Source organism: Ascaphus truei, chromosome 9 (genome assembly GCF_040206685.1).
Source record: "Ascaphus truei isolate aAscTru1 chromosome 9, aAscTru1.hap1, whole genome shotgun sequence".
Classification (NCBI taxonomy): domain Eukaryota; kingdom Metazoa; phylum Chordata; class Amphibia; order Anura; family Ascaphidae; genus Ascaphus; species Ascaphus truei.
The window spans coordinates 53000922-53023032 of NC_134491.1; the positions used below are offsets into that span (position 1 = coordinate 53000922).

Genomic DNA, 22111 nt, shown 5'->3' on the forward strand with positions numbered 1-22111 from the left:
TTTTCCCCAGGGGACATTTGAATGTCACGTAGTCTCCCTTCAATACAGAATCTTTCAACTATTTACTGGTGTAATACAGAATTGTGAAGAATTCTAAACGTAAGAACCCCCATTAATAAAATGGCGATATAAAATAGAGCACTGGTGCTCTACTCCAGCCATCAAGACCCCCTCCGACCCCAACAGATCAGGTTTTCAGGATATCCCTGCTTCAGCACAGATGACTCAATCAGTCCCATCTTCAGCACAGGTGACTCAATCTTCAATCCTCTGATTGAGCCACCTGTGCTGATGCAGGGATATCCTGAAAACCCCCGAGCTGCGGCTGGCCCTTATGGTCTGGAGTTGAGCATCGCTGCAATAGAGTACAGACTAATAACGTACATGTTGAAGGACGATGCTGCGTACTCCTGCATAATGAGCCGTGTGCCAACAACAAAACCCATATATAAGATGCAATATATATAGATATATACATAAAAAAACAAGTGATAGTGACGCCTATCGGTCCCCTAGTTACTCATGAATTGTAATAAATTTAAATAGTCGACCATATGTGTATGAGTCAACATGTGCTATAAAAATACATATAATAAAGCAACTTATATATTGAAAAATTACAAATTAAAAAGAATAAAAATAAATAGAACCAATACAGTATATTGATAGTCCAATCCAAAGCACTGTCCTTCAGAGTCTTTGCAGCCTGTATTAAGGGACCACCTGTGATATACACACATCACTAAAACATACAGTATATGCTAAACATGCAGTGACACTTACTGAGCAATAATATTGGTAATATTTGATATAAAGGGTTGATTTATTTACTCAGGTGTCCCGGCAGCCAAACCAGTGCAAAGATTTGCACCCGATTTAATAAGGAAAACATCCAATCGCTTACAAGAAGATTCATTTTCTGTGACAAATATAGTGCTTTTTTTATACTGGTTTTGCCCAGGGGAAACCTTACTAAATATATTGCAAACGGTTTTCAAAAGTTTAAAAGTGTATAATGTAACAAGCCAGATTAGTGAAGGAACACACACACAGTGTAATAAAGAGGAGTGTGAATATAAGCAGACCTGTAATGCAGGGGGAGCTTCCTTCGTCCTTGGTCGGTCTCCTTAGCACCTCCTTAACTGCTCAAATATATAGAAAGGGTCCTGTCAATCAAAGCCCAATAAAGGCAGATCCTTACATGAACTAGAGCGAACATCAAAGACTGTACATGTGAAACAAGCCTTTTTTTTTTTTTTGTTTTTTTTTTAAACCTGTAAATTATTTTCAAGGGCATTATTTCTTCACATCACCCACTGAAACAAAGCATGTTACCTGTAGGGTTGATTTTGCTCGTGACATAATTCCAAGGGAAACAGTGATGGCAGAGGATTTACTTAACGCTGCTATGAACAATCCAAAGGGATCAAGATGGATCTTCTTATCTTTCCAAACCTGACTCACAAGTACAAATTAAAACAATCCCATAAAAGTACACCCCTACTGCCTACTTATGGGTTGGTGCAATACACCAGAAGAAAAATCGTTTCTGTTATGGAAAACCTATACTACTTGGAACAGCAGAGGAGGCCAACTCCAGGCCTCAAGGGTCACCACTGATGCGCCACTTTATTTGCCGTAACTTGGTGCAGAAAATGAAGCACACAACGTTTTGTTGGGATGATCTACCCCTCGTCAGACGTGATAAAAAGCAGTATGTCAGGGCTCCGTGTATATATGTCTATGTACCGCTGAACATTTGAACCTCTGGGTCCAAGAGACGCTACTGATTATTTTTTTTTGTGCTGAAATTCTAGCTACTTACGCAATGCTTTTGCACTCTTCAGTAAATAAAATGCCTACAATCTTTGTAATTGTCCTCAATGCGTTTTCCTTTGTGTGTAATATCGACAGTCGTGATACAGCACAGTACAGTGCTATGCCAAATGAAAGATGATTCCAAATATAGAGTACATAATGCACAATAATTACTGAATCCAGTTAGATACAGTCACATAGTGATTGATTCGTTGGGATATTATTAAGGAAGGAATACCATACATCAAAGATCTTCATTTAAAGAAGGAAATAGGGTAACAGGCTGCACCACCTTATAATGTAAACCACAAGCTCAATAATGATTTAGTACATGGGTGCTGGGGGATCCAGGGGAATCCCTTAAAACTCCTCTAGAATAACAACCCAAACAATAGTGTGGTCCCCGCACTCAGAGATACAAAGAAAGCTAATACCAATAGAGTTTTGAAAAAATGCTAAAGTTTAAATACAAGTAATAAAGTACACTGTTGGACACTATATATAAACAACAACAGCCGTCAATTCAGTTATAACCTATTTGGACTAACGATTATTGTTTCATATAACAGTTAACAGTGTACAGGCATACCCCGGTTTAAGGACACTCATTTAAGTACACTCGCGAGTAAGTACATATCGCCCAATAGGCAAACAGCAGCTCGCGCATGCGCCTGTCAGCACGTCCTGAACAGCAATACCGGCTCCTCGCTTTACATACATGCTCTGGACCCTTTGTGTACGTTAATGCGGGGTATGCCTGTATCACTTTCATATAAACTGGATTGACGGCTGCTGTTGTTTATATAGTGTCCAACAGTGTATGCTTTATTACTTGAATATAAACTTTTGCATTTTTTTCAAAACTCTATTGGCTTTCTTTGTATATCTGAGTGCGGGGACCCCACTGTTGTTTAATTTAAAGAAGGGTTATAAGGACATCATTCGAAAAATGGATGTTTCTCATCGCCTATTATTTCCGTTTCACACTCAATGAAAGTACTGTGCTGTATTCTTGGTTTGTTAATTCACAGACTGACAGACTTACAGCAGTAATTAGGATTAAATCAGATGGAAATGAACTTCCCAGTACACTGCCAATGTACATTCTACCTGCTTCACAATAACCAATTTGAGTGGAAACAGTTGTGAATTCCACAGTTTTCTCTAATGGCCCTTTTAAGACACGTTGTATGACAGCCTGATAAGCAAGGACTACATTCGAGTAATCCCATCCTCCAGGCACAATACTTATGATGGAACCTTATAATGAAACTACTGTATGGGCTCAAAAATATGTTGGCTTAATTTATCAGCCCTTCTATTGTTCATGTCCAGAACAATGCAAAAACTATAAATACTTACGCTGTGTGTTATAGTGTTTACCGCAGTCTATTTTTTAGATTGCCTTGGTGATCAATGAAGAGAGGTTTGCATCATCCATCGCTAGAAGGATGTGTTTTTTTACGTAGTCATGTACTCCATTCCCCTACAAATATGTTTTCACTAATCCCACAAAATGACTAATCTATATCCCAAATTAAAGACAACATGATGCATGTTTTTTGTGAACGTGTGTGGGGGTGGGATGGAAATCGGGCCCCAATGTGGGCGTCATTTAAGCCACATTCCACTGAGAACATCAGAACGTTTCAATACTTGGTTATTAAAGGCTCACTGTAGAAACTGAAAGCATTAGGCACAGACAAGGCTCCCTAATAATGCAGCACGGACATTCCACACAATGTCATGCTGTTAGGGGCAGATGCACGAAGTTCCATTAATATCAGGGCAAAATAACGCTGCGTTACCATAACAGACAACGCGTGACATTTTCCCCAGGTGTCCACTAAGCCAGGGGTGGCCAGCTCCAGTCCTCAAGGGTCACCAACACGTTAGGTTTTAAGGATATCCCGGCTTCAGCACAGGGGGCTCAATCAGTGGCTCAGTCATTGATTAAGCCACCTGTGCTGAAGCAGGGATATCCTCAAAACCTAACCTGTTGGCCCTTGAGGACAAAAGCAACGTCCATCATCGAAATCAGTATCATATCTATGAATACATTAGCGGGTATATTAATAGCGCAGAGATGCATTAAGCACATACGCATTGGGAAAAATCTAATGTGTATTCCAATTAATGCGCATGCGTTCCAGCCACGATAACCTAAATGCAACGCCCATGCACACATTAAAATTCAAATATATAGGGACGTTTTTCAGCCATATTAGCCTGACCGTACACGTATAAACATGGCTTCCACCTCTGCTGTGGCTGATGCAAGAGCCTAAAATTCATGGATGAGGAGTTGGAGATCCTGATCAATGGGGTGGTGGACCACCACTCCAAATTATTAGAGGAACTGTGCCTTAAAACTAGTACTACGGAAAAGAACTGCTTCTGGACCATTATCCTCAGCAGGATAAATGCCCTGGGGAATACTATCGGCATGGTGGATATGCTGAAGAGACGTTGGGAAGACAGTATAGGAAACTCAAGAAAAAAAATCTGTCTGACCATGCTGCCTAGGCAAGGCAGACAGGACGGGGACCCCACCCAACTTACTCTTTCCACATACGAGTCATGTATGATGGAGGTCATAGCACCTTCCCAGGTAGTATGGCTTGCAGCGCTGGCGAACACGGGATCTGCCGCAGGAGGACCCTGGTAAGTAAAAGCAGACAATATACATTGAGTATCAATTTAATGTATACATGTAAAATTATGGACTGCCTTCTAGATCACACATTACTCTATTATTTGCAAGTCACTCACACATACATGTGGTGGGTAGTTCTCACTATAAGCTATATGTGACATGCTTACATTAAAGATCTCATATTCTTCAAGTATACAACAGGCTATGCCTAACATATTACATTCATTTAACATTAACTATAAATTAATCAGTTGTATATTTTATCCCCATAGTAATGTTAACTATTCCTTATTAGATCATATTAACACACTCTTAACTATACTTCCAGTATGGTACATAAATATTATATACTCATATTATTAAACTTAGCAAAGTGATCTTAATATATTCAGAAAAGGATGTTTATTCACATACACTGTATAACTATTGTGTTATACATACCAAAACACTCTTACTTAATGTCTATTTTTGCTACCTTTTCTGCAGGCCCATAAAGCAGACCGCCATTTCTTGAGCTCGAAACCTCCTTGCAGGAACCTCCTGTTGAAGAAGTGGAAGAGGAGAAAACCATTATACTAACCCTCATGGAGGTTCCAAGAAAGTAGTATATAGTTTCAGCTTCCTCACCTGCTGCACCACCAGCTCCATCATCTGCTCCTTCAAAAGCTCCCTCGGCTCCTGTAACCGGCCCACGTGACCACGATGACCAGGTCACCCTGCAGAGCCAGCACCAGTTGATGCACGTGCAGCGTTCTGCCTACTGCAAGATTAATAATGGTCTTACAAATATTTTGCGATATCGCAACTGTCATTTCCGCACCATGATCCAACTAATGAGTCAGCAAAAGACTAATGTGATGAACAGTTCAGCCCTGGTGACTGCTCTGGTCATTGAGCTCACCTGGGAAGTGCAGCAAGTCGCTCAGGACATTCAACCGGCATCCACTCCTGCTGCATCAAGCAACTCATTGGACTACCTCGGGGGTGCCCCTAATGATAGCCAGTCCCATTGTTCCCCCACCTCCTGTTGCTACTTCCCCAAATCCACCTAGACATTAAGTGTACCAAGTTGCTGCTAGGGATGTTAAGCCACGTACAAGAGGCCCTACACAGCCTGTCCCTGCCACTGGGGGAAAAAAAGAGGACTAGAAAAATGATATTTTGGGGTTCATTGTCAATTGACATTGTTACTTTGTGTCTGATCCTATTATTTTTAAGTCGCATTGCTTTAACTGTGTTTGAATACATGTTCAGTTCAGTATTCACGTCTCTTCGTAATTATTCAAATGGTCGTAATGTCATTGAACACACATAATTTAGTTAGTACACAATATATAACATATTGTGGTAAGTGTTAAAATGTATCCTACATTCACTTTAAACAAATAAATACATTATACAGTTAATTATATAACCTAAATTATGCTTGTGCAGATGCACCTCTTGATGTGCGTCAGGAGCCAGGTGCTGCGCGCCACCACAAGCAGGCGCACGGCTCTCCTACTTGCTCCGGCGCCCGCCACCGAGTTCCCGGACTCGCGCGCCCTCACGCGCGCTCCCGCCCCTCGACACTTGCGCATGGCTCTCCCTCACACCGGACAGCGCCCTCACGCAGGCGCACGTGTGCATCTTCTGTGCGCGGCACACGTGCGTGACGCGCGCGCAACGCACCCGAGCTCCGTGGCAACAGAGCCCGATTGCCAATCACCCCCACCTGGCTTCCTTATCTTAGCCTATAGCAGGCTCCTCACTGGCACTCTCCGGTTCCGCCTCCTCCTTGGATTGAGCTGCTTCACCTATTTAGGCTCAGCGGTGCCATTGGCACATCGGCTGAGCATACGCTTCCTGTTCCTGTACTTACCTCTCCTGTCTCCTAGTATCCTGCTTTGTCTTGTTTGATCTCCCGTGTACCGACCTTGGCTTACCTTTGGACCACCGCCTCTCTGGAACTCCGACCTTGGCTATCTTCGACTTTCCGCAACTCTCCTACCCTGAACTCGGCTCTCGGACCTCGACCATTCTACCTTCTCCTGCACCAACCCCAGCGACTAGTACCTCCTAGGTTCCGGACATCTCCTACCCACACCTCTGGCACGTATTACGACGACTCTACCCTCTCCACTCCTGACCCGGCGAGATCAACAATCCGCACTCCAGACCGGACCCCCGTGCCTGTCGGTGGTGTTATCCCTACTCCCACCTCAGTACCGAGGGTCTCGTCTAGTTTGGGGTGGGCACAGCGTGACAATGTGTTCTGAATGATATATAATTGTTAATATAAATTAGATTGTAAGCTCTTTGGAGCGGGGACTCCTTTTCCTAAATGTTACTTTTATGTCTGTAGCACTTCTCCCCTCACGTATATTACTGCTGTGAAGCGCTATGTACATTAATGGCGCTATATAAATAAAGATATGTATGTATGTATCAGTCTGACAACTATTTCAATGTAAAGTGCCAAGTATCATGCCAAATAATATATTAGGGTAACACTTTTCACATCCCTTTGTCATTATAGCCTATTGACTAAAATAACGTTAGGATAATCATGGCCTGGTTCTGATTTCCGGCAAGTTTAGCTTTGACCTATTTATCTTAATGCTATTGCCCTGTGCTAACATTAACGGGTGCAGGCTAACAGGTAATTAGCATCTTATTTACATATGCATTGCGCCAAAGTCCGTAGAAATATATCGACACGTTATTTCAGTGGTTAACTCTAGGTTATCATAACGTTATTCTTTTGAGTGTATGGGTGTTAGCCTATTTAACGTAACATTAACCGAAATTACTGTTGCATTAAGCCTAACGGAGATTTGTGCATCTAGGTATTAGAGAACCAGTGCAATTCTATACTATTTTTATTGTATATTCTATAACTTGCTTTTGTAGTGTTCTTGATCAGTTTGTGTGTTGTGGAAAATATGAGAGTATACACCCAGAATTCAGACAGAATTGCTGAATGTTTATTGGCCAGAAGAAGGCCATTACCGTGCCAAGAGTTGTTACTCTGAAGACTGTGAGATTACTGATCGATGTTCGGTCGCCAGGTTAATGGCATTAGTCGTGATGGATGGAAGGCTGTCATCTTCCACCTCAGCATCAAAGGTATGGATATCTGCAATGGCCCTCGTGTACTCTGTAGCCGAGTACTGTGCATCTGTATGGACTAGAAGTAGCCACACTTGACTTGTTGATGTCCAACTGAACACTGCAATGTGGTGCATAACTGGAAACCTTAAAATCAACCCCAAAACCCTGGCTACCCATGCTGTCGCACATCGCTCCCCCCATCCACTCGCTGCAACCCTTCCCGATGTCCGGCGAATTGAAGAAAACCACCATCTCCCCATTTAGCAAAACCTAAACAACATTTCTCACCATGGCTTCAAGTCACGCAGGCACTTCGGCAATGCAAGTAGAACCCTGATGAAGCTCGGAAAGCTGGAGTTCACAAGAATTCACAAACACGTTCTGAAATAACCGACAGAGAAGATCCTTGGCTTTGATATTACACAAAGTTCATGGGCAACGCTAAATCGCATCCGCACAAATCATGGCATTCGCAAATACTTGATGCAGAGATGGAAAATCAGAAACTCCAGTGTGCGACTATGGCTGACCAGAAAACACCATGGAACGTATGACTCAATACAGTATACTATCCACAAATATGAAGTAGGAATCAAGGCGTTACACTCGGCTACGTCTAACACCATTATCTGGCTTACTACCCAAAATGTAAAACTATAGTTGATGATCTACATCAACCATATGAAAGAATCTCCCCTATGGGGGACATTCACTAAGGAGTAGTGGAGCTCAATCCTGTGTTAATTGCCATCCAAGTCAAGAGCAATTAACACAGGATCAAGCTCCAATACAAACACCCCTTATTGTGGCTTAGTGAATCGCAGCCTATGTATTCACAGAGGCTCACTTTTTAGGGATGGTGGATGTACCAATGTAAACAATAGTTGTTCTGCCCAGGAACAAATGGAAACCGGAGCACCTTGGCACTATACTGAACAGGTTAGACCCATTTCATGTTTATATGGAAAATAAACAACTGTTTAATAAATAACCACAAAGGCATTTTGTTACGTTACCGACTCCAACACTGGGGCGAGACTGGTACAGAAAACACCCACCCACGGCTTTCAGCATTCTTTCTTACAGAAACCCCCTAGAATAGCTTAAGCAAAAAAACATTTTTTTACTTTTTAGTAATGTATACAAAAATAAATGCAATATTATTGAGTAATAACAGTGAAACCAAAAATCTGCCAATGGCGATACTTAAAAACAAGATTCCTCTCCCCAAAAACAGAGTGCGATAAAAATGTATATATGAACAAACATTTTCTCAGGTTGGTTGCTTCAATTCCAACTTTACCAAAAACCATTTTTTACCCCTCTTTGATGAAAATCCATCTTAAGTGTTGTACAAATCCTTTTGCAGTGGTAAATATACCTCTTTATTTCATTCATTCTACGTTGGCAAGATAAAGCTTTCAGTTATTTGCCTGGATCATGGGTTACTACAGGTTGTACTTACTGCCTAAGTAGTTACTGTTTTGGTCTTAAGCGGCCCTACTGATCCTTTCAGCCGACTGGATTTTCCCACTAAAGTATTCTTTTGTACGGATTATCTTTTTACTTATTCCAACTTTTAATAGCAACACTCCTCGTTTTATCCCTTGCTACATCCCAAGGAATTAGTCGAACAAGGATTTCCAAAATGTAAGTGGCTAATTGAAATGTATTCAAAAGAAAAACGCAAGGTAGGCTTTGCAAAGCTTAAGTGTACATTACCTTTTCCCTAGTAATTAATCCAAAACAAATACTCGACATTACATGCTGTTCCACTGAGATATACATCAGCTTTAGTGACATATTCTTATTTGCATTTGACTACATATATGCATTATAAAATCATAGTCTAAACATTAAAAGGAATAGTGGTTGAATGCCGAATTTTTTAATATTTCAAATAAATGAAACCAGTTATTAGACCTTATTCCAGGAAGTTTGAATCAATATTCTGGTAAGAAAAGAGAATTGAGTCTTTTTACAGTCAATGTTTTATTACCCCCCAAAATAATAATGGATAAGTGTGTAAAGAGAAATTAATAATAACTTTATTTCATATAGCGCCTTTCTCCCAATGGGACTCAGAGCGTCACAATGAGAGTACAGCGCATAGGAATGTTACAGACACAGTCCCTGCCCAGGAGAGCTTACAATCTATGTTTTTGGTGGCTGAGACAATGATATGGTATTTTGGGAAAAATCTATCATCAATTACTTATCCAGATATTTTTATAATCACTTGTAAGGGAAGAGATGGGCAAATAAATGTGTTGAAAATCACTATGAGTTTACCATAGAATTTTTTTTAAACACACACACACATATAATATATATATATATTTAAAAAAAAATTTTTTACATTTCCAAATAATTTTTAAACTTTTTTGTTACAAATAAATGCAAAACTGCTCAAATTTGAAATACAAACTATACTTGTGGGGTTTGTTTGCAGCAAAAATGCCACATTTTAATTTCTTTATTTTTCTTTTATTTACGATTAATTTATTTTTCACACTTCTATGTAATTATTCACGAATTTTTAATCAAATTATTAGCGGCTATTTTCAAACTCGGCATTTTTGCATTATTGGCAAACGTGAAAAACTTGCCGCTCTAGTTAAGAGGTTTTTATGCTAAATCGACTTCATATAATAATTAAGTAAACTTCTACCATTAAATCATGTAGATTTTATGATCGGAGGAGCCAGAACTGCGTTGCGTTGCAGTGAGCAAAGGGTAAGGGTTAAGCTGGGATAAATTTAAAAATACGTTTTACTTGATAAAGAATTACTTGCACAGTCTTCATATTCAAGGAGCCTCTATATATCGACATAAAATGGACTATTATTTAATAGTCCGTTATTCAGATTTGCTGTGTGAACGCACTGATTGTTTAATTTCATAGTTCCCTAATCGTACAAATATCTATTGGGGATGTATAACATGTACCATAAATACTTTGTAATTTCTTTGCTCTGAAGCAGGAAGAGACGTTTTAAAGGAGAAATCCATGCAATTTCCTACATGTTTTTTTTTAAAATAAATCACTTCTGGAGCATTAGATAATATTTAGAACCTTTTTCTTTATTTAAACTGGATGCCATTGTTTTAATATACGGAGTTTTAATATAATGAGTTCCTGTGATTTCTATAGCAGGCTTTAGCCCACCTCCCCAGCAGTGCAAGATCTTTGCAACACTTTCCTGTTTGTGATAATGTGTCGCCAATGCTCCTAGCAGTTTAGGCTGCAAACTGTAACAATAGATAATGTTACCTTGGTAATGTAAGAATACATTGTAGCTGCTGTGTTACACTGACTGAAGGATTAATTGGAACTGAAAGGCGGCTATTTAGTGAACCCTGAGAAGCAGGATCTTTGCTGACCGATCACAGGGAACCAATACATCTGTGCTTAGGTAATTAGTTTTCAATAAAAGGTTAATTAAAGGCTGCATATATTAAAAAACAAAAACTTTTTTTAGTGCCACTTGAACAGCCTCTTTAAATGCGGCTTCAGAATTTCGTGCTGTTGAGCAAAACGCACATTTTTCTGAGAAAAGGAAAACATGAAAGAATTGTAGAATGGTTTAACTTTTTCCTGTAATTCTCTGAATAATGGCCAAGAAATGTCCATGGGGTTGACATACATACGGTCATATGGTTATATGGTCAACAGAAGAGCCCTACCTCTTATGGTCTAGAGCAGAGGTGTGCAAACTGGGGGCTCAAGATTTTTCAGGGGGGGCGCCCCACGCTCTTACCCCAAGTCATTTAAATGAATGACAGGGGACCGCGTGAGGCCTCTGCAACTTCACTTACCTTGTCTTCGGTGATGCGTCGCCATGGCAATGCGGCGTCACCCCGCTGCGTCATTTGAGGCCGAGAGCCGGAGACAAGGTAAGGGGGGAGGGAGGTGAGCCGGGAGGGAAGCAGGCAGGGTGGCGCATCAGGGAGAGATCGCGCACCCGGGAAAGATCGCGCACCCCTGGTCTACAGCTGCTTTCAGCGTGTTGTGTATGATTTTAAGTAAACGACTTCAGATGAAAGAATGTAAGGCCTCGCTCAGACAGGCTGCTACGTCCGTGTGCTTGCGTGCGCGCCTCCGCCGCGCGCTCCTGCAGCCCAGCGATTTGTGTTCAAACTGCAGGAGTTGGGTCGCGGCGTTTGGGGGCGTAACGAACACGTCACAGAGCTGGTTCGCCTTTATTGGCTGAACCAGCTCACGTCACGCGACTGCAGCCCCAAATTTCAATTTGGGTGGTGGCGGCAAAATGTCGCAGCGTCAACGCTGTCGTTTGCCGCCACAAGCAGTTTCTATTCATCCACTAGCCTCAGAGTGACGGTTACGTGCGTGCACGTCACGTAGCATCCTGTCTGATCTGGGCCTTATAATAAAATGTTTTACCAGGAAATACTACATGGACAGTTACCTCTCGTTTTCAAGTATATATCCTGGGAAAAAGGTGACGTCCCCCATTTGCAAACAGCAATGGGTTGGTCTATTCTGGTAGCAAAGAGATTAAACGTGTGGCCTTGTACTTCATTTATAGCCTTCCGTGCCCTGCGGGCGTTTCATGTGCGATCAAATTAAATACACAGCTTCTTTTGTGAGCCACAATTCTATTAATTGATTCATAATTACCTGTCAGCTGAAATTGCATGTGGTCTATAAGATGTGAATCGGTTACTGTGGGAGGAATTTAATGCAGACGTGTAGCAAAGGATAGTGATAACAGATCGTTTATAATTACACTGTCACTTTTGTGTGTGTGAAACAACCTGTGAAGTAATAAGAAATTCATGTCTGGAATGCACCCTGTTGCTCAGCAGAACAGGGCTTTGCCAAATGTCTGGCTGATCTGGGATAAAGTGAGCATGTCTATCACGGTATCTTCAGGATGTCACTACTTCTTAGCTAGCGTGCTTGCTAGAACATTGGATTACTTCAGGTCACCATGTTTGGCCTACCTATTAGGAAGCAGCTTAGCGATTCTTTATGCCTTGTTATTATTAAGTGAATGGCCCTTTCATTCACTAGCTTGCAGCTTTCCCCTCAGGTGCATTAGAGCAATATATTAGATCTCGAGATATTTACCAGGTTAGTTGCAGGTGTTTTCCCTTCCCGTGAGAAAATCAAACATGGCAGCCAAATCTCACAGGTCCTGCGGGCCAATAGGAAGTCACGTTATTGGGGGGGGGGGGAGGAGGGGGGGGAGGAGGGGGGGGGAGGGGGGGGGGGAGGAGGGGGGGAGGGGGGGGAGAGGAGGGGGGGGAGGGGGGGGGGGAGGAGGGGGGGGAGGGGGGGGGGAGGGGGGGGGGGAGGAGGGGGGGGAAGGGGGGGGGAGGGGGGGGGGAGGAGGGGGGGGAGGAGGGGGGGGAGGAGGGGGGGGGGAGGAGGGGGGGGAGGAGGGGGGGGGGGAGGAGGGGGGGGAGGAGGGGGGGGAGGGGGGGGGAAAGGGGGAGGGGGGGGGAAAGGGGGAGGGGGGGGGGAGGGGGGAGGGGGGAGGGGGGGGGGAGGGGGGAGGGGGGGGGAGGGGAGATCACGTTGCAGCTCATTATTGGAAGACTGCAGGAGTCAAGTTTGAAACTCAATAAAGAACACTGGCAACAAAACCGGTAATATCTTGGAGTCTTTGAAGGTACAAAAATAGCACGGCTGAGCTCTGAGCACGTGGGACCCAGTTATGGACGGGATTGCTGCTTTAATCTGTTGCTGACGTTTCAGTTGTAGGTTCTTTACTGTTAAACAGTGGTATTGTGCTTAGGGTAACAGGCAGTATGTGGCAATTGCAAATATTTAACCCATAGCACAGTTAGATTCACACGACAAATTAAGTGCAATATATTCCAGCAATAAAAGGAGCTGAAACTATTTAGCAAGAACAGCTCCACCTACATCAGATTTAAGATTATGGAATTCAAAAAGTCGAAAAAGAAGCAGGCATCTGAATATCACGACTTACTCTGTGTGCTAAAGCTACATTACAGTGCTAGACACGGAGGAAGTGGAACTGCTTAAGCCAGGGGTGGCCAACTCCAGTCCAGAACGGCCACCAACAGGTCAGGTTTTCACGATATCCCTGTTTCAGCATAGGTGGCCTTTGAGCCACCTGTGTGGAAGCAGGGAGATTTTAAAACTTGACCTGTTGGTGGCCCTTCAGGACTGGAGTTGGCCACCTAAGGCCTCTTGGCATCCAGTACTGTTGTATAAATGATCACAATGCCAGTCGGTGCCCATGTATATCACTAGTCACCATCTCAGGTGCCTATTCAATACGTGTAGATATATTTTCTGTGCTGGCAAACAATTCAGCTCCATTCCCTGAATATTGTGCAATGGCAGAGCTAGAGGGATCACACAGGAGTCATCCCTCCATGTTCTATAGGCCTTCTGCAGAATTTCACATAACGATCTACCAAGCCGACAAGGGGACACACACGGACACACACGGACACACACACACACACACACGGACACGGACACACACACAGTGCTAAACACAATTATTTAAGACACAATGGGGCTTATTCATTAAACTGCGTTAATGCGGACTGATGCAATATTGCATGGAAACGCCCTTCGACTTATAGGAGTTTCCGTGCGACGGTGCTACGATCGGCATTATTGCAGGTTTATAAATAACCCCACTGAATCCATGCCCTTTGGCGAACAAACCCCGCTTTGGCGAACAAACCCCGCTTTGGCGTTGTTGCTATGCTGCTAGAAATATGTTTAACACAAAGATAGCCCTAGTAAGGCATACCACACACACTGACGTAAAAGCAGAACAGGAACACACACTGGGAACCCTTCTTTATTCAGAGGCTCCCAAGTACAGATCCGCTCATGTAGAAACAAAAGAGGGAGCTTACAGTTCTACATCGGGGCATCAACAAAAGGTTATCACTCTAAAAAAAAAACAAAAAGCAGAAAAAAAATAAGACTATTCCTGTTCCAACATGTAGGATGAGGAGTTTGCGGTTTGGTCCAAATAGAATCTTATTGATGGACGCAATCATTTCATCTACATTTCTTTTATCATTTTCTCCAACACTCAACTGTTGTACAACTGCAACAAGTTTAAGACCATAGAGGACAATGCAAACATTGTCGAGATTAGCGTTGCTACGCTAAAACAGGGGAACACAGAAGTCTTAACTACGAACACAGAGGAAACTGGAAGTTTAGGTGTAGTGGCGTAAAACAAGTTAATCTGTGAGGTGGAGACTTTTGATTGGCTTTTGACAACAACCCCCTCCCCCCCAAAGTTGCCATGTACGCTTACATAAATCATGCATGAAAACAGGGTATTTACGTTTCCTGTAACCTTTCCAAACACCTACTCTATGCCACCTATTTAATAAGCCGTGAAGCAGCCTTCTCACTGCAAGAGGTTTGTCCAATGAATTTGAATTAAACTGATGTTGCACAGCATATTGAATGGGGACCTAAGCGTTTACGCTCCCTTTTCCAACTGGTAGGGAACAGGTCTTATTTAAGTTGGAAAGGGAAAATCTGTCCATCTTATCTTGTTATTGAATACTTCCTATGCATTCACATTAAAGTCTCTATATCAAATATCCATCACATTCCTGATGGCTTTTCCGAACCATCGGATAGATGATTAAAAAAAACAAAAAGCATTGAAGCAGGGGGTCTCCAGAGCTCAACCCTGTTAATTTCAGCTCCGCGGACTCCCTGCTTCTGGAGATACTTGCCTTCGAATAAGGTGCCGGTAGCAGCTCTCCTCGGCTGCCAGGGTTCACAATATTTCCGCTGTTGAAAGTTTTTGTGTCCTGTGGGCCAACAGGAAATTGCAATGTCAACGGTGACGCTTCCTATTGACCTCTGTGACACGAGAGCTTTGAACTTGCTCAGCCGGAGCTGCTTCTGGCACCATCTCTGGAAGGTGGTCCCCGGAGCTGAAAGTAACAGGGCCCAAGCAAATATAAATGTAAAAAAGAAATTGCCATCTTGGATTGCTGGGTTATTGACTGCAGGGGAGAAAGAAAATAGGTTGTACAGAACTTACCAAATAAGCACATCCAGTTGTTTCAATGGAGACTGTTCTGTCAACTTGTGTTGGCCATTGGGGAAGGCCCTGGCCATTTTTTCTTTCATACACTACAAACCAGGCTACACCAAATCAGCCAGGATTATTATGTTATAAACACTGCAGAAACAGGCAAACCAATACAACGCTGGCATACAATTACCTTGTTAAGCCGTTTCTCAACGATCTAATTTCGTAATTATACCACGGTGCCCATTACAAAATGTCTTTCAAGTACGTGTGGGTGAACACACACTACTATTCAAAATAATCCAATAAAGCGATGAAAAGGAAAACAAGAAAGTAACAGAATAGGCAACAAATCAATTTCCTAATTATCCTCCAATTATTCTGTGGTAGGTTTTTCTAATGGTAATGGCCGCTTGACATGGTTGCCCATGTTACAGACTTAGGCCTCGTTCAGGGTGCCAGAGGCAGGAGTTGGAGGGCGCGCGTTCGCGCGTCAGTCTGCTGGGCGATGTGTGCACATCCTCCCCTGCAGACTTTTTCAAGAGTTGAGGAGGTGGGGAGGGGGCGGGGCTACAGACAGCAGCTTAGGGATCGAAGTTGCAGTCTTGAAATCATTCTCAAGAATGATTTCATTGGCTGCCGAGGTCCCAGTGACGCTGCTGCAGCTTCAAAAAAACGACTTGGGTTGTTTATTGAAACTGTAGCCAGCGTCAACTCCATACTTCGGAGACAGGGCAGCTGCTACCCCGACAACCACAATTCCCTTTAAATACATTGTGTCGGACGGCCGCACGCACGTCAGCACGCCCCCCCTCCGAAGCCAGCACCCTGAACGAGGCCTTAGGGCTGGAGCACACTTGTGACTTTGCGTCGCTGTGTGGCTGCATGCGCGCGTCTTCGTCTGCTGGGCATTGTGTGATCATCTGCAGCAGACGGAATGATCCGACACACCACGCCCCCACGTGATACGCTCAGCCTCCTACCCTGAGGGAGCAGGAAGCCGGGGGTTGTGAGCAGGGGGTACCGGGGGTGTGAGCAAGTGGTGACAGCTCTATTAGAGATCTTTATTGTATTATTGCAGCTCTGAGCATTGTGTCTCCTCCCTCATGTCCACATCTCATTTCCATGTTATCAGTTCACCGTTGCCCTTGCTCACACCAGTGAGAAAAACTCAACATAAAGTCTCAGAAAGTTAAACTTTGACCCTTTTTGAGAGACATTGCAATCAGTGATTTTTCTAGTGTTTGTGTTATTGCTTTAATCATTTGCTGTAGTCCCGGCCCCCTTCCCAATTTCAGCACCAATCAATGAAAACGTCTGGACATTGATTGGCTGCTGAAACGGACGTCACGCTGCTGCAGCCTGGAATCACAATTTGGAAAGACTCCAGCTACAGCAGCGACGACGCCTAGCTTCGCAGCCAAAGGTAGTTTCAACAATGAACACTACCATTGGGCGCTAGGGGTCGGTGACGAAAGCGCGCGCACGTCGTGTAGCGCGGTGTGTGCTCCAGCTCTTACTTATACCATTTCACATGGGGGAGGGGTATCCTTAGACAAGAATGCCGGTTTATGATGTATAGTCCATACTCGGATGGTGGTTTTAGCAGAGACTACATAATACAGATTTCTGGCTACAATAAAATTAAAGGCATGGGAGAAGGAATGTGGTATTACATTTCACAGAATTCAAGCATTTATCCGTCAAAGGCAGGGGTGGGCAACTCCAGTCCTCAAGGGCCACCAACAAGTCAGGTTAAGGATATCCCTGCTTCATCACAGGTGGCTCAGTCTGATGAGCCATCTGTGCTGAAGCAGGGATATCCTGACCTGTTGGTACCCCTGGAGGACTGGACTTGCCCACCCCTTGTCTAAGGTCAATGTAAATGATATATATTTTCAATAGTGTGCTAGTGTCTAAAGCTGGATTTTGTCTGAAGTGGATATACACCCCAGCTTCGATTACCGAGCTACAAACTAAGTTCAAAAACACTTGCGTTCTAAAAATAAATTTTGATGCTCAATAATAAAGATGAAGTAATGGACAGACAAATACACCATTGACCAATCACAAATATCCGCTTACTTTTATTTAATTTATTTATTTTAGAATCTGCTATCCGAGAACTTGAGGCCACTGTAATGTTACATTTCTTTCAGCCATCCCTTCGTCTTCTCTGTGCAGATGCCAAAAACAAAATATCATGGCCGCTAAAGAGAGTGTACTCCTAGAAATAAATCGATGCCGACTAGAAATGCACACACAGTGCGGAAAGGCAGAAAATGTAGCATGTGTTGTATTTACTGCCTTTGCACATTGCACTCTTCAGAAGTGCAATATTTGCCCAGTAACACCTGCTTCAACACGACCAACTATCATAAAACATTGTAACCCAGAAAGAAAACATGGCAGTGGGTTCCTTGTATTTCGGACGCACAACACAACTTTTGAATGGACATTTTTTATTAAAATACCAAGCACCTAATTTTGGAATGAGACAATGTTGACCGTAGTGGGACAATATTTCTTGCGATTCTTTTTTCTGACCCTGCATCCGTTGTCCTTGCAAGGTACATGATTAAAAATAAAAAAATAAATAAAAAAAGAAGAAGTGACAGAATAGTTAAAATAGTATAAACAAGCTAAATAATCAGCCCTGAATGTCTCTTTGCCACTGCTATAAATACCTATTGATAACATAATGGGGGAATGTTACGCCAAAGAAGGTCATCTAGGAGTGAATCCAAAGTCGATGAGTAGAAAAATGTTGGCCAGTAATTTAACTCACACAACGGAAATGATAATTGCATAAACAGATCAGTTCTATCCTGTTAAATTATATTTCCTTAAAAATAAGACATCCTACATTTTTAGTCTGCAACATTGCTTTTTGACAAATATAAAAACAGTTATCGTTCTTATACTCCAGATCCCAAACAATCATAGGTCCCATTCAGCAGACGAGACCTCCACTGAGGGTCATTGGAGCTTTTGAGACGTTAACCGTACATCCATACTTAAGACACTTTCTCCTGATGTTCAAATAATAAAGAATGACCATCTACTATGAATTCATTTTTTCACCAGGGCCAATATGGCTGCAAAAAAAACCCCAAAAAACTATACTTTGCTTTTTTCCCACAGATATATTTATACTAAGCCATACATAGGCGTGTGTTTACATTTTCAGGTTACTGCGGATTCTTCAGAGGTCACTGTGTCAGTATTGTACAAAATAAAATAGTTCACAATACCCATTTTAGAAGAAAGTTGTAGAAGGAACAAAATCTCTGTTTGACACAAAAAATAAGAATACCTTCTACCTTATACACAGGTTTGAATGTATAAGTCCACATCAAAACTATACCTAGAAATGCTAAAGATTGCGAATGAAAATGCATAAATGCAAAACGCATTGGACTGAAAGATTAGGAATATCAATTCACTGATATATGTGTGAGTATATATATATATATATATATATATATATATATATATATATATATAAAATATATTTCACCATAACAAACACATACATGTTTTAAAAGCATCCTGAAATTACAAAAAGTCCTGAAATACATACCCATAGGTATATAATATTACGACAGCATCAGCGATATAGATACAGTATATATATATATATATATATATATATATATATTATATATATATTTCTGTACACAAACCTCAATCAGCATTTCACTTAGCAAAGAGGTCAGATTCCATTCTTTCCTAGCACAATTCAGATAGTCGATAATGGATACTTACAACACAGCCCTCTTGTTTTAAACAATTTGGTCACAATGCACCTTTGATATAAAAGCATTTTTAAACTTTATTAATACTCAGGACAATAGGAATTTCCAGAATTTCTTTTCAGTAGCATTTGTAGAACCACTTTGGGTGATAAATACAGTAGTTAAGAATGAGTATCCAGTTCAGAATGCAGAAGGATGTTATAAAGAACCCTTCCCAGCTGAAAACAAAGGGCTGGCACTGTGACATGAGAGAGATCTAAAGTCCACATAAACACTGAAGTATGGTTTTCAGAGGCTACATCCACTTTTGCTGGAATACTTACATACATACTATAAAATAAGGCAATAAATCCAAACAGATCAAACCGTTTCTTACTTTCTTCCCCAAATACAAACCACGACCACTCCAAGACCAATTTCCCGTTTGTACTGTTTAGTGTTTTTTTTCTTCTTTATTTTAAAATGGTCCAATAAAATTTGTAGGATAATAATGGATAAAATATACGTTTCTAACACAGCCCTATGCTGTAGTGAAGCAGCACAGGGGCACTTAACTCCAGTCTGCAAGACACACCCCCCCTCCCCAGGTTTTAAGGGTATCCCAGATTCAGCATAGGCAGGTCAGTCTTTGACCAGGGACCAATTCAACCATCTGTGCTGAAGCTGGGATTTCCTTAAAACTGGACCTGTTTTGGTGGGGTGTCTTGAGGACTGAAGTTGAGCCCCACTGCTGTGGCATATACAACTAATACTGGTTAGGTACTGCAGTCTATTCTGTTGCCAGTGTCTGTTTGACATAGGATGCAAGTTCATATTCAACACATGTTGCTGAACGAACAATACCTTTCTTTCTGTTGGTATCTCTCGTGTATGCCCAAAATTTAAACTGAAAAAAGCACCAGAGCTATACTGGTATATCTCAAAACACACTCACACCAGTACACAAAACCGTCACAGAGAACAGTTCTGCAAAGACATTCAGCTCTTGAAGATGTTCAAAGAAACAAACGATGAATTACAGTAAAAGTTATCCAGAGAAGGAGGATGTTCCACAAACTTAGAAATGATTTTTTTTTTTTTTTTTTTTAAACTATATAAATAGATTTAACAGTTTAGCAGAAAGAGAAGCTAAATTTAATAAGGTTGCTTGGATCGGTACAGTGGGTGATACGCTCTCTGCTAATGATTAATATCAAGTGCCTAACAATAGGATTTTGACACTAATTTTCATAAAGAGATCCAAAAGGTTTTAAAGAAAAGTTTAAAACAATGATTATGTTTGCTGCAAAGTTCTGAGAAGTCCATCTACTGTCCAAACTTTGGATTAAAGTCCATATAATGTTTTGTTTTTTCTTTACTTAGACAGTTATATACAGTGCTGTAATAATGAAACAAATGTGAGATCTACTGTAAAGTTGCACAATACAGAAAACTGTTGCTCCATCTTCTACTACATAAATGTGACTCCACAGGATAAAGATGCTGCAGTTTCCTTGGTTAAGTTGGGATAATTCCATCACTTCTAAGACCTCTCTTTAATTCCAGGTCCTCTAGCTTTTTCCATAGTTCTTCACGATCCTTTTCTTTTTTCTTCTCACTGCCAAAAATAGGATTGAACATCATGTTAACGTCATGCAGGTATAAACATGTCAAGCAGTCAATCCCTCCCCATCATTTCACACCATGCCATTGTGCTAATGTAAAGGGTCCTTTGGTTTTTATTGTGAAGGTTCTCCAATTGTAAAAACATCAAAGTGAGTTTGCGCGTCATCTCTAGAGCCTGCGCCATGCTTTATTTTTATTTCACAGTCTCGGGTAAGCATGGCCGACTTGATGCTGGTTCTATCGGTGCAGTCGCACCAAGCCCGCGCTTACAGAGGCCCCGGCCTCCCCGCCACAACAGTTAAACCGATTACCGGGGGAGAACGCGGTGCCCCTGTAACGGCCTCTTGCCGTCTATCCGGCTTCTCCTCCTGCTCCTCAGCCCTGTGATGTCACCATGACAACGTGACGTTGCGGGGTCTCGTTGCCATGACGTCATGCAACGTTGCGGAGATGAGGAGCAGGAGGAGATGCTGGAGCAGGTAAGAGGCCCTGCCCTCTCTCCCGCGGAACCGAGCACCGCTAAATTCTAAGCCGGCCCTGCAGTTAAGCATAGGTAACATTACCCATTACACTGGGTAAAGCCATATTATCAAAATTAAACTTACTGATGCTCAAGTAGCACAAATGAAAATGTACTGATCTATTTGATAGTGTAGTTAAAGTGGACTAAAATCTAACTGGGCAAATTAAAGCAGAAGTCCACCGCTTACTTTGTCTTTTTGGGTGAATGGATGGATAGCAGGGAGTCCCAGGAGCTTAATCGCATTGACAATCTCTGGGGGATCCCTCTCATTCCCGAGATACATACTGGGAAAAGTGCTGCCCGTACTGCCGCAAATGTAAATAAACAGCATCACTCAGGGCAACAGAAAGCGGAGACTACAGCGGCTTCTTATTAAACCGTGTAGCTTGGGAGAGACTTAAACCGCCATTTTGTTCCTGGGGAAAAAAAATATGGTGGTTTAAATCTCCCGGGACTCTCTGCTTCCCTTCCAAAAAATAAATAAAAAGTTAGGAAGGGGGAGGGACTCCTCTTTTAATTTAAGTTACATTTTAGCCTACGCTAATTACACTATCGAAGGCATCGCTAGTCTTAATTTGTAGGTAGAAAAATCAAACAGGCAGGAGGACTGCTCCTTTAAATATTCTCTGCCATA

The 22111-nt window shown here is 42.1% G+C and overlaps 2 protein-coding genes and 1 long non-coding RNA gene across 5 annotated transcripts in view; 1 reads left to right on the forward strand and 2 right to left on the reverse strand.

Annotated features, from left to right (window-relative positions):
• The window catches only part of RHOJ (ras homolog family member J), a 123179-nt gene that overhangs the window by 80154 nt on the left and 20914 nt on the right, over positions 1-22111 (forward strand). The gene's annotated exons all lie outside the window — the stretch shown is intronic.
• Positions 3845-7943, reverse strand: LOC142502288 (uncharacterized). Its single transcript, XR_012803718.1, has 4 exons — positions 7856-7943; positions 5102-5234; positions 4950-5014; positions 3845-4479 (listed from the first exon to the last, which is right to left on the reverse strand). It is a non-coding gene; the product is annotated as an uncharacterized LOC142502288 (long non-coding RNA).
• The window catches only part of PPP2R5E (protein phosphatase 2 regulatory subunit B'epsilon), a 67997-nt gene continuing 65287 nt past the window's right edge, over positions 19402-22111 (reverse strand). For all 3 annotated transcript variants that reach the window (XM_075614863.1, XM_075614865.1, XM_075614862.1), the window contains exon 14: positions 19402-20946. In XM_075614863.1, the coding sequence (XP_075470978.1) occupies positions 20847-20946 (100 nt within the window). In that variant the 3' untranslated portion in view covers positions 19402-20846. The remainder of the gene's footprint in view (positions 20947-22111) is intronic.